The sequence below is a fragment of the Camelina sativa genome, chromosome 19, assembly GCF_030686135.1.
Source record: "Camelina sativa cultivar CO46 ecotype springtype chromosome 19, ASM3068613v1".
Taxonomy (NCBI): domain Eukaryota; kingdom Viridiplantae; phylum Streptophyta; class Magnoliopsida; order Brassicales; family Brassicaceae; genus Camelina; species Camelina sativa.
The window spans coordinates 8,718,479-8,731,489 of record NC_141898.1 but is presented as its reverse complement, the minus strand read 5'-3'; the positions used below and the strand labels follow the sequence as shown (position 1 = coordinate 8,731,489).

The following is a 13,011-nucleotide window of genomic DNA, read 5'->3' as shown; positions in this document are numbered from 1 at the left end:
CAAATACTATCTTGTGATTGTGGATCATTACACAAGATATACGTGGTTGTATCCCTTGAAACAGAAATCTCAAGTAAAGGAGGTTTTTATAGCTTTCAAAGCTTTGGTGGAAAATCGCTTTCAAAGTCGAATCCGAACGTTGTATACGGATAATGGCGGTGAATTCATTGCGTTACGTTCTTTTTTGGCAGCCAGTGGTATCTCACATTTGACAACACCGCCCCACACACCGGAACACAACGGTCTTGCTGAAAGAAAACATCGTCACATTGTTGAGACAGGTTTATCTCTCCTAAGTCATGCATCGGTGTCGAAGACATATTGGTCCTATGCGTTTGCCACAGCCACTTATCTTATCAACCGCTTGCCTACGGATGTGTTGCATGGTATGTCTCCATATGCTAAATTATTCAACCAGTCACCAAATTATCTGAAGCTGCGTGTGTTTGGCTGTACGTGTTTTCCATGGCTCCGCCCGTATAAGACGAACAAACTTGACGACCGTTCTACTCCGTGTGTCTTTATTGGGTACTCTCTCACCCAAAGTGCTTATTTATGCATGGAGCTCACAACCGGTAGAGTGTATACATCTCGTCACGTTTAGTTCATTGAGACGAGCTTTCCGTTTCGATTGTTGACACAACCGCCACCGTCGACTGAATTGGCTACGTCACCACCACCGCATGTTCCCGTTAGTTATGTGCCCTCGCCAATCACTCATTCCCCCTCGCCGTCGTGCTCGGATCCTCACCCAGTGCCACCCACCTCGCCACCGCTTCCTTTAGTCGTGTCTCCTCGGTCTCTGTCTGCATCACCGTCACAGGTACGATCTCATAACTCTTTGTCGCTTGAGCTGCAGCCTTCCTTGTCTGCTAATGCACCAAACATTTCTCACTCAAACCCAACTCTTAGCCCAACAACAACAAGCCCACATATTTTACAACCATCAAGCCCACAAAATTCAACCTCTTCCTCATATTCAGGCCCAATTTCGAAAAGTCCAAGCCCATTACAATCTGGTCATTCTTCTTCAATGTCGTCATCTTCCTCACCACATCCATACTCGCCAAACACATCCTCCGTTGCTTCTCATCAACAATCCACACCAGAAAATCAATCCCCGTCACCACAACCACCATCACCTCCTCAAAATATCCATCCTATGCGAACAAGAGCTAAAAACAACATTACCAAACCCAAACAAAGGCTTAATCTTTCGGCTGTAAAATCTCCGGTGATACGACTGTGGCTCAAGCGCTTAAGGACCCTAATTTTCGTAAGGCTATGACTGAGGAGATCGATGCACAGATGCGGCACCGCACATGGGATTTGGAAGCACCAGACCCGTCGCAGCATGTTATACCCTGTAAGTGGATTTTTACACTCAAATATCGTACTGACAGGTCCATTGAAAGGTACAAGGCGAGGCTTGTTGCTCGAGGCTTCAATCAGCAGCACGGACTAGACTATTCGGAAACCTTTAGTCCGGTCATAAAATCGACTACTGTGCGGCTGGTACTTGAAATAGCGGTTAAACGAGAGTGGAGCATTCATCCGGTTGACATCAATAATGTGTTCCTCCAAGGTACACTCAATGAAACAGTCTATGTCTCGCAGCCGCCAGGATTCGTGGATCATGATCGTCCTCACCATGTGTGTAGACTCCGGAAGGCTCTCTATGGTTTGAAACAAGCTCCTCGAGCTTGGTATCAAGAACTGCGTAATTTTCTGCTTCAACTCGGTTTCGTAAACTCACTCTCTGATACGTCGTTGTTCACGTACAAACACAATCGGGAGTTCCTATATGTCTTGGTCTACGTCGACGACATTATCATCGCTGGTCCATCGTCTCTGGTTACACCATTTAATGCCTCTCTTGCTTCTCGTTTTGCACTCAAAGATCTTGGTCCTCTAAGCTACTTTCTTGGCATTGAAGCAATCAGAACGAAACAAGGGTTACACCTGATGCAGCAAAAGTATATCACCGATTTGTTAGCACGCACGAACATGCTTGGTGCGAAGCCAGTGGCGACGCCGATGTCTCAGTCACCGCTCACGTTATACTCCGGGACACCTCTTGTTGATGCTAAAACATACCGCATGGTTATTGGGAGTCTACAGTACTTGGCGTTCACCCGTCCGGACATTGCATTTGCGGTAAACCGTCTCTCTCAATATATGCACCAACCAACCACGGATCATTGGCAGGCTGCTAAGAGGATTTTACGTTACCTCGGTGGAACATCTTCTCATGGTATTTTCATTCGCTCGGACTGTCCTCTTACTGTCCATGCTTTTTCAGACGCTGACTGGGGTGGTGATAAGAGTGATTGTATATCAACAAATGCGTACATTGTCTACTTTGGGGGAAGTCCGATTTCCTGGTCCTCCAAGAAACAGAGGAGTGTCGCTCGATCCTCCACAGAGGCGGAGTACCGTGCGGTTGCAAACACGGCCTCAGAACTTCAGTGGATTTGCTCACTTCTTTCGGAATTGGGCGTCACCTTATCAGCCGCACCGATTATATATTGTGATAATATGGGAGCTACCTTTCTTTGTTCAAATCCTGTTTTCCACTCGAGAATGAAGCATATAGCCATTGATTATCACTTTGTGTGTGGCTATATTCAATCTGGTGCCTTGCGTGTCTCCCATATCTCGACACATGATCAGTTGGCCGACGCTTTGACAAAACCTCTACCTCGGCCACGTTTTCAAGAACTGGCTTCAGAGTTGGAGTCAGGTCATTGTCTCCATCTTGAGGGAGTGTATAAAGGAGAGAAGGATACCAATGTAATTAGTGCTTATGGAAACCTTATTGTATGAGACTATATATATTGTACATTCCCTAATGAATAAGATATGCTCAGTCTTATTAATTATTACGTAAGGTCCCAAACCTTGTTTTGCATACACATAGAGTTGAAGTCAAATTCAAGATACGACATTAGTACTAATGCAAAGAAGGTTACAGATCCTAGTTACATTATACTTTTTAATAATTCGGTTGCATGTAAATAAATAGTAACCACTTAACTACAATAAAATAATTATATTTATTTTAGTATTAGTGGAGTAGACGACACTTCCTTCCTCAATCATACAAATTCCGCATGAGAACTAATAAATATATGAAAGAAACGAGTTATAATTTGATGGGACTAGCTAGATATAGAAATGACTAACTCGTGCTCATGACTAGTTTTAAGTAGGGGTACAAGTAGAAACGCACCCACATCCTTATTGCTTTTTAGATGGTTGTAATGCGAAGACTGTGAGTGAAATCGTGGTTGTATTATTTTCCTAGATACATATATAGTCTTCAACTATTTTATATCTATCGTGAAAAGAAAAAGGAAAAAAAAAGCATCGAAGAAGACAAAAACATATTCAGAGATACGAAGACTCTTGAGTCATAATAATAAGAATTTTCAAAGGTACACCAAATCTGAGTTTCAATTCTGTGGTCTACTTTACATACACACTCTACACTACAATAAGACATAAATGGTTTTGTAATGAAAAATATGGGGCACACAAGTTTCAGCTTTAATTCAAGAGTGGTACTGATCCATCTCTCTCCCTTTCTCTCAATATATCAATCTCTTGTTACCACATGTGCCACTCTGCAATGAAAATTCCATTTTCAATTATCAATTAATGATTATCTCATCAGTATAGTACTCTTCCCCACTTATTTAATTCTATTGTCTATCACTCTTTAAAGTCCTCCTCCTCCATATCTAGTTGTTATGATTCCTTTTTTGACCTCTTCTCTTTCTTTCTCCAATAGGGAAACTGATATTAGTTCCAAAAGAAAAATTCACCCCACTTACTGTTATCCAAGTCCATTATTGCGTAAGACATGTCTATTATTTGATATGTATTGATTTTTTTCACATTTTAGTCCCCAAGAAATAAGAATAACTGAAGAAGAAAAAGAAAAGTAAATTACAAGAGAAAAAGGACAACACCATGAATAACCAAAACACTAAGTGTTGATTCCCTTCTTCATGTCATAGTCCCTACTTTGGTGGTCTGTCGTTTTCCCTCTTCAATCTTTGATAAAACTCTGTTTACACTCGTCAACCCTTCCTGTTATATATATCTAAGTAGATTTGTATAATTAATAGCAGTATAAATTGGTTTTCTTTATTTAATATTTTTTCTCTGTCACTAATTTGTTCTTTTTTTCTTTTTTTTTTGATAACCACTAACTAGGTTTTTTAATTGTGACTAAGAAAGAGCCACATCTTTTATCGGTTATCGCCTTCAGTAAAATTAAGTCAAGTGCGTTTAGTTCAACCAGTTAGAGGATTACTGTTGCTTCAGTGTTATCCCCCTCGACTCGAGTTCTAGTTAATAGTTATGCATAGAAAGTGATAATCTACAATATCTGTCACGAATACGATTATTATAACATTTTGGGTCTTAAATTAGAGGAAATAAAATATGTTCAAAAGGTCCAAAGTTTCTTAGTCAAAAAGGAAAAAAATGTTATCCAAGATTTTCGCCTAAAGAGTTAAAACATGATATATTTATAGAAATATCACATATGTTTTCATGGATGTAATTGTACTGATTTTTGAAAGAAAATATCTCAAATACATTCTTATTCTATTTTACAGATAACGAAAAACTCTTTCTAAAAAACTAAAATGAAATATACTAATTGATCATTACAAAAAGATAAGAAAAGAAGAATTGTTATAGAGATTAGAGACGATCACTGTTTTGGTCAACATATATTAGAGATCGATCGACGTGCGGTCATTTATTTGTTCTAATACTACTAGTCACCATAAGTATTTGCAAAAAAAATACTATTTTTGGTTTTTGTCGGTTGAAACACACGAAAGGTTTATATTTTGTCCTATTGTTTTTATGTGAGAAGTTAAAAATGGTGTTGGTACCCTACCCACCCCTACCACATTGAGGACGTACGGTTGGTTGGTGGGTTTAGGATTTTTGCCAGCCATTGCCAATCAAAACTTTCACGTCAATTAAAATCTCCTCCACATCTCCATATGTCACATGATTACCACATCGATTGGCTCGTGTTTCTAGCCAGTTTTTTGGCATTGTTCTGCGGAAGTATTCGGTGCTATATATCTACTAAAATGCCGAATATCAATAATTTTCTGATTTTATAAGTTTTTAAATAGCCCAACAGACAAAAATCATAATTAAATTCTAACCAATTATATTATAATTCATGGATTTAACTATGTATATATTAATATATACTGAATGCATAACGAAGTATTGTATTTCCCAACAATGGATTCTTTGATTAGAAAAATAATCAATCTCCTAGTTTTTTAAATCATATGAGTTCGTATTATCAAATGAAGAATTGATGTTGGGTACGTTGGGTTGTGTGGTCTGTGGGTATGTTTTTGTGTGTGTGAAGGGGAATGTACGTAGATTAGAAAGAGTCAACGTTTTGGTACATTCTGTGGAGAGGAGGAGCTCTCTCAACTTACTTCGCTCCTCTATATATTACACATTACTCTCCATTATCCCTTTGTCACTTCATACACTTCCTATAATCTATATATATACACATACATGCTTTTATATATATATATACTTACACTATTACACATAGACACATATATATACACATTTATACATACATATTGTTGCATATCACACACAGGTTTGAGAGTGATGTTGGTTGTTGACAGAAGATAGAGAGCACTAAGGATGACATGCAAGTACATATACATATATATCATCACACCGCATGTGGATGTTAAAATATGTATAACACATTCAAGAAAGAAAAGATAGAGAGAGAGAGAGAGGGGAGAGAAAGAGAAAGAGCCTGCATCTAATCTTCTGTGCTCTCTATACTTCTGTCACCACCTTTATATCTTCTTCTCTCTTACCTTCATATACACACACACACACATATTCACATATATGCATAATACCTACATATATATGAGTACGTACATACCACATATCCTTAAAGGTTGATTTATGTTTAGTGAACATTTACTTAATTTTTTGCCACTAGAATGAATTCAGCGCAGGTGAAGATTATTTTTGTAAGTAATTTGATATGTCATATCGTGTTATGGAAACGCCAATGCTGTAATATATATAGCATCTGCAATATACATATAGTCTGATGCAGATTTTGATAGTTTCTTCATTATTTCCAACAACTACATTGCATTGTGAAATTTCTTACAACTAAATTTTCTTATATAGTTCATTTATGGCAGGGGTTTCAAGAAGCTTCAGTGACATGAAAAAACAACAATCACGATGACGCTGTCAAACATGATTTGTTGTCTTAACAGGTACGTCTTCTTATGAGATTGGATGGATATGAAAATAGAGTACAAATTCTAAAATTGGACACAACACAGAAAGTCGAAGACGAATAAAATATCATGGATTTTTCTTCTTCAAGGCAAGTGGTTACAATTTACAATGTCTCTTTGTCTTGTCTCTATATACGTACAAAAGAAAAAAGCTATCATGATTTTCAACATCACCGTTTCCTCCCTTGTATTTTTCCTTTGGTTTCAGCCGATTGCATAATCTGCCAGAGATAAAAAGTTCAAATACCTCCCCTTCCGCATCAGCTATGTTCTCATCTAAGAACCTACTGGTAGACTCGTTCTCGGAATCAACCATGTGATGTCGTCTCGTTTCCCCACGGCCTTGGAACTTCTCTTGGCATTACAAGAAGAATCTCAATTCTTGTCCATATATAGTATAAGGTTTCATTAATAGACTTATCAATTGTGATGTGCACTGAAAGCCTATGTTTCTCTAGTTCTGTATATATATATATATATATATATTTAAAGTTTTCGTTTGGGTTGAACATTAGTTAAGTTTTAGTTTTTATGGACTTTATTCAGATCCTGGAAACAAAACAAGAACAAGACTGGTAAAAAACTAAAAAAGGCCTGCTAAAAGACTAAGATTTCATCTGAAATATACAACAAAACAATTGTTGAGTTGGTAGAGTATTGTAGAGGCAACGTGGTTGATGGATGAAAATAGAGATAAAAGTTCTAAATTTGGACACACAGCCTAAGAGATTACATAGTCTACAGTACAAACTTAAACATTTGCGTTTTGCGTTTTCATATTATGATACACTAATCATCGTAACATGAAAACTAAAACGCAAATATACAATCGCAGCCAAAGTTTGTTCCATCAAATTACAAACACACTCGGTTAATATATAACTCTTGCTAACTCTCATACACAACAAAAGTCAGAGAAAAGAGTCTACAGAGCATGAACCGCTGATTCGATTTCACCGTCCTTTAAATCAGCGGTTTCTCTAAACGACTGGCTATGGAGATGCCTAGTGAAACTAGTTGTCGTGTCCAAGAAATATAGAATCGATGACATTATACAACAGCACACAAACATCGGGATGGGCCCGAAAGTCCAAAGGAAAAGCGGGAAGGAGAAGTAGAAAGACCGCAATCCAAGAGACCAGAAGTAGCTAGCTCGGTTCAGGTTTCTAGACACGTACTCACAGTGTTCTCTTTTCCCTCTCGAGACAGGCACTGTGACTAGGAAACTTACGTGAGCGTAGTATCTGATTGACTGGACGTTGCAGAGAAAGGCCATGAGGAAGCAGATCAGGATTGCAAAGTTCTTGATTGATGCTAAGAGAGGGCTCCTGCTCCCATATATAAGACTAGTCTGGTTGGATTTTGAATCTGAAGAGTTGCTTACAAAGACGCCTATGATGGAACATAGAGTGATTGCTGTTGTGGCTAAAAGGGTTGATGCCATTATGTTGTTCCGGATTGTTTGAACAGCCAAGACACCGTTTTTCATTGGCTCCTGCAAATAGCAATAATTAAACTTATGTAATCTTAATGAACAGACACATGACATGACTGTGTTCTTATGTTTCTCATGTCTATGACACTGTTCCTATCTAATAATATAAGCCATTAACTAGCTCCAAGATTCTAGCTGTGATGCATTGATTTACCAAGAACAAGAAAAAGCAAGAGTTCTTGAAAATGATCAAGCTTCAGACCACCATCTACTTCAACATTGACTATACTTATTGCATATTCAAATCTAACAACATCGCTTGACAGCTGAAACACTTGACTTCTCCTAAACTCATCATCCTCCTAAACACATCATCCTTACTCATATAAGCCCTGGCTCAATTTTGCTATATGATAAATTCAGGACACAAAAGCATTCCCCTTTATCCCTAATTTCATAAGAGATCCTTAAGAATCTCAATACCCAATTCCTAAAATCACCGAACAAAGCAGCCCCATCGCCAAAAAACTCGTCTTTCAAATCCAAAATCCCAAACAATTCTGACAACATAAACCCTAATCTAGACCCCAAAATCTCCAGAATCAGAAAATACCAAAAGAATAGAAAGGAGAGTGGGAAGAGAGAAACGTACAGTCATCATAGAGAAGACCCATTGTCTTCTAGATTCAGCGTTGAGAGAGATAACAGTGAGCTTGGGACGGTGAAGTATAGCGTAGACTAGCCAGACATGGTAAGCTACCATCACGAGGAGACCCGTCGGCACAAGCACTAAATCCAAAGATTCCTCCTTCCACATTTCTACTTTCGCCGCAGAGCTACTCGCAATTCGTACGCTTGTTTCCCTGATCGGAAAAGGATCCGATGCCGGACAAAAAAAGATTTTGAACAGAGACAAATAGTTTGAGACGAACAAGGCAGTGACAGCTAAAAAAAGCTCAGAGCTTTACCTTTTGACTTTGAGAGCGAGTTGCTTAAAGGTTTCATTCACACACGTGTTAAGTTAACAAACTCTAGAGGAGACTATCGAATTGTCACACGTGTTAGCCGCTAACAGACAAATTCAAAAGTCCAAACCAATGTAAATTAACTAAACCGGTTTATATTTAATGGGCCTAGAAGGTGGGCCGGATAATTAATTTTGATAAGTTTTATAAAGCGTGTAAGAGACTGGAGATTTCGTGCGTAATTTTAACCCAAAAAAGATAAAAAAATCTTCGAGGGAACATTTCCAGAAACCCTAACTTCAACGGGAACCCAAAAATCAGAATCTCCAGATCGAGAGAGAGCAAAAGCAAAAACAAAAAATCACAAAATCCGATTTCAATTCTATTTTAAGATTATGGGTTCTTTTGGAATGTAGTGTGAAGAAAACTAGGGTTTCTTCTCCGGTTGGAAATTTCTCTTTCTCAAGGCGTCAAATTAAGTAATGTCAAGTGACCAAAGAGAAGGTTCGCAGGAGACGACGACGACGACGGTGGAAGGTAACGGAACAATTGGAGGTAATAACAATTCGCACCCTTCGACGATGATGAGAGCTACATCTACGGTGGTTTCTTGCCAGAGACTGAGGCTTAACCCTAACAACGAGCATAGACCGGATAGTTACGAAGATCTGCAGCTTGATTTCCCAAACTCGATTTACTCTAGTCTTGAGAAGTACTTGCCTCCCAATATGCTTGTCTCCAATCGCGATGAGAAAGTTAAATTCATGACTGACATTATGCTTAGGCATCTTCCTCATGGAGAGCGTTCCAGAGTAAGTTCTAGATTTGGACCTTTTTTTTTTTTTTTTTCTGAATTTGTGTGGGTTGATGAGATTGGGAATTGCTTTGTTAAGTTCCTTTACTTCGACCCACTTGGTTAGTTTTGAATTACATCTCACTTTAGTTGAAGTGTTTATAGAAAGTTCGATCTGGTTTGATGATGATTGAAGACACTGCATGTGTAGATTGAATTGAGCATATGAATTTTGCTTAAGTAGGTTTCTTTTTTGCTGATGGTACAGGCTCAAAGGCACAGGGAGTATAGGCAGAAGATAATATCAAATTATCAGGTGTGAATCTTTTTAACTTCATTCTGTTCCATATTGTTCTGCTCCAGTCATCAGTTTAGTAGTTTGATGTGTGTTTTCCTACTGCAGCCACTTCACAAGGAGTTGTATACTCTAGTTCCCACAGTCTGCTTTGTTCCCACTTTCTTAAAGGCGATTAATGATAACACAGAGGAAAGCTTCAGAAACATTATATCTGAACCTTCTCCTGGTGTGTTCGTCTTTGATATGCTCCAGCCTAGCTTTTGCGAGTTGATGCTATCCGAGGTAGTGTTGGATCCTTTTTCTTTTTTTTTTTGGTTTTTTCCGTTACCTTTTATATTTTGTTCATGTGCCACTGTTTGACTATGCAGATAGACAATTTTGAAAGGTGGGTAGGTGAGACCAAATTCCGGATAATGAGACCAAACACCATGAATAAATATGGTGCTGTGCTTGACGACTTTGGTCTTGATACCATGCTTGACAAACTCATGGAGGGTTTTATTCGTCCCATTTCGAAAGGCAATATACTAAAATTAAATTCACTACAGAGACTATTATTACTCGAAAGTCCATTTATATGTTACAGTGTTATCTAAATAAGCTACTTAACTTCTTTTTTTTTTTTGTAGTATTCTTCAATGATGTGGGTGGAGCAACTCTGGATTCTCACCATGGTTTTGTTGTTGAATATGGTAAAGATAGGGATGTTGATTTAGGTGAGACCCTTTGACATATCCTGCATAATTTTTACATGTCCTGACTAGTTGTCCTAAATGCAGATATACTCCAATTCCCAAGTATTTCTGGTTTAAAATAATGAGATCTTATAAATTTGCAGGCTTTCATGTGGATGATTCAGAAGTAACTCTGAATGTTTGTTTGGGTAAAGAATTTGTGGGAGGAGAGCTATTTTTCCGAGGCACGCGGTGTGAAAAACATGTGAACACAGCAACAAAGGCAGATGTATGCTATTCATTTTCTCTGTTACTTTCTTGTCTTCTTACATATATGGCTGATGGCTAATTTCAAATTCTGCTTGTTTGCGAAAGCAGGAAATATATGATTATGATCATGTGCCAGGACAAGCTGTACTCCACCGTGGGCGACACCGCCATGGTGCCAGAGCCACAACATCAGGGCATCGGGTCAATATGCTTCTGTGGTGCAGAAGGTAAATAACAACTAAAATTTGCCTCTGGACTGCTTTACATTTTCCTTGCCTATGAATTCTTTTGTTTCTTATTTTTTTTCTTGCGTGTTCTTAAATGCAGCTCTGTGTTTAGAGAGCTCAAAACTCATCAGAAGGAATTCTCCAGCTGGTGTGGAGAGTGCTTTTGTGAAAAGAGAGAGGAAAAAGTGAGGTCGATTGAAGCTCTAAGAAAGGTAAGCCTTTAAATGATCAAGCCTATAGCCGTATGTTTACTGCAATGGTCGATGATTATATGTTCTCTATTGCTATTGCAGAAATTGTTTAAAGCAGCACGTCAAACCCAAGCTTGATTCACACTAGTAAGATAAGTAATAACCTATATTGGATGACTATAGAATCCGCGATCAAGCCCTGAAGAACTGCTCCTGTTTTAATCTGACTTAAAACTGAGCCAATGTAGAAATCATTTGAAGTATATGGGTCTCTGTTTATCGTTTCTCGACTCTTTGATAATTATTATGTACATGAAATCTAGTCTCAAACTTCACTTGTACCACAAGGAGTTGTATTTGAATCCGATTTTTGTTGTCTTTTTAGTTAAGAATTGGTGTTATCTAATTGAATTTGGTGATGCTCTGCTCTCTTAAACTTCCATATTCGTTGCTCTACGGAGTTGTGCTCTTCATCGATGGCTAGAGCCACAAATAACGGTATTTTTGCTCTAAGGGAACCTGTAAGGATTGTTTTGGTGGTCTCTATTGAATAGTTTGGAGGAGAATTAGGGCCATTTGCACGTTGAACTAAATAATGGAAGAGAGAAGAAAAGATTTGAAGGTGTTTTGTTTCTGTCTAGTTATTTCATGGCAAGACAAATCGAAATTGGTTGTGAAACGGTACTACCAACCCAATTTAGTTGACTTTAAGGCTATTCATTGAGTCCTTTATGGAACTGTTATTTGTGTCTCTTTTATACTCTTACACATTCATTTTTCTCACCAAATTCAAATTTATTTCTTTTTTTTCTTTTCGGGTTTCTTGGTATCCTTTGACTATCTATGTTGATACGATGTTTATATGATCATACCAAATAAATTGAGCTTTCTTTAGCGATGTAGATGAAAGCACAATCTGTTCATCTTCATTGTATTATAAAATCAATAAGAATGATTATTGTAGGGGTCTGATTGAAATCTTTTAAAGATCTGATGTCTAGGTGTGTGCCAAGTCGTTGAAAACACAACTAATTTATCTTCATTCTGCAGATCTTCTTAATGTTAATCTGAGTTCAATAAAGGAGTCTGTAGGATCTGACTTAATTTTTCTTCAAAGATTTGATGTTTAGGTGTTTTATTTTTGCCAGTTAGTTATTGATATTTGGTGATCTGATGATTGTGTTGTTAGTTCTGTGTTTCAGTTTTGATCCTTACTATTTTCTTTTGGATTCTGAAGTTGGAATATTTTGAAACTAGTCTGTAATGTTGGAATGTTTTGATTAGATTATAAAAAAATAAAAAAATAAAAAATAAAAAAAACTGAGAATTTTCATATCGTGGGATGAACAAAATTGAGAATCTTGCATGTGTACCTCTTTAGGGCCACTAGAAGAAAAAAGAATAGAGAGAGTACAAGAGTACAAATTATTTAAATGATTGCTAAAATAAATTATTTAAAACAGACTAGTTTCATATCACATTAGAAATTAGGTCAAGTTATATAATTTAACATTTTATTCTTGAGAAGATGCCATAGTTTTTATTTATTTAGTTATAAGCTAATTGATGGTACATTAACATTTGGTTGCAGCCGTTTTGTTGGAATCTATTTACATGAACAAGAACAAGTTAACTGAATAAACGGTGGTTAGTGCTCCTCGCATGTATATTTTATTAGTAAACTTAATTAGTCAAATTATTATTGGGTTTTCCACATTTAAGACAAGATGCCTAATTGTGAGGTAGATCACATGCTATTCGATTCCACTAACTCATTATTACAAAACAAAATAACCTATAAGCATAATCAAATATAATGA

At 37.5% G+C, this 13,011-nt stretch overlaps 2 protein-coding genes and 1 long non-coding RNA gene across 5 annotated transcripts; 2 read left to right on the top strand and 1 right to left on the bottom strand.

Moving 5' to 3' along the window:
- The first annotated feature begins 5,529 nt into the window (after positions 1 to 5,529).
- LOC104765679 (uncharacterized) lies at positions 5,530 to 6,838 on the top strand. 3 transcript variants are annotated; one of them, XR_015591054.1, is made up of 4 exons: positions 5,530 to 6,056; positions 6,237 to 6,314; positions 6,384 to 6,427; positions 6,547 to 6,838. It is a non-coding gene; the product is annotated as an uncharacterized LOC104765679 (long non-coding RNA). The 3 variants fall into 3 exon arrangements; XR_015591055.1 differs by having other exon boundaries at positions 5,602 to 6,041; XR_015591056.1 differs by having other exon boundaries at positions 5,614 to 5,953.
- Positions 6,839 to 7,012: 174 nt separating this feature from the next.
- Positions 7,013 to 8,796, bottom strand: LOC104765678 (uncharacterized). Its single transcript, XM_010489433.3, has 2 exons — positions 8,426 to 8,796; positions 7,013 to 7,833 (listed from the first exon to the last, which is right to left on the bottom strand). The coding sequence occupies exons 1-2, from the start codon at positions 8,588 to 8,590 to the stop codon at positions 7,264 to 7,266; spliced, it is 735 nt and encodes a 244-aa protein (XP_010487735.1). The 5' UTR covers positions 8,591 to 8,796; the 3' UTR covers positions 7,013 to 7,263.
- LOC104765677 (2-oxoglutarate and iron-dependent oxygenase domain-containing protein CP2) lies at positions 8,569 to 11,597 on the top strand. Its single transcript, XM_010489432.2, has 9 exons — positions 8,569 to 9,550; positions 9,800 to 9,847; positions 9,935 to 10,111; positions 10,198 to 10,348; positions 10,459 to 10,545; positions 10,668 to 10,792; positions 10,882 to 11,000; positions 11,101 to 11,212; positions 11,294 to 11,597. The coding sequence occupies exons 1-9, from the start codon at positions 9,221 to 9,223 to the stop codon at positions 11,327 to 11,329; spliced, it is 1,185 nt and encodes a 394-aa protein (XP_010487734.1). The 5' UTR covers positions 8,569 to 9,220; the 3' UTR covers positions 11,330 to 11,597.
- The last annotated feature ends 1,414 nt before the right edge of the window (positions 11,598 to 13,011 follow it).

Excerpts from the sequence above, each read along its gene's own strand:
- LOC104765678 (XM_010489433.3), bottom strand. The coding sequence starts at position 8,590 with ATGTGGAAGGAGGAATCTTTGGATTTAGTGCTTGTGCCGACGGGTCTC. Across the intron at positions 7,834-8,425 it reads GGGTCTTCTCTATGATGACT|GAGCCAATGAAAAACGGTGT; the intron begins GTACGTTTCTCT and ends TGCTATTTGCAG.
- LOC104765677 (XM_010489432.2), top strand. The coding sequence starts at position 9,221 with ATGTCAAGTGACCAAAGAGAAGGTTCGCAGGAGACGACGACGACGACG. Across the intron at positions 9,848-9,934 it reads AGATAATATCAAATTATCAG|CCACTTCACAAGGAGTTGTA; the intron begins GTGTGAATCTTT and ends TTCCTACTGCAG. Across the intron at positions 10,112-10,197 it reads GCGAGTTGATGCTATCCGAG|ATAGACAATTTTGAAAGGTG; the intron begins GTAGTGTTGGAT and ends TTGACTATGCAG.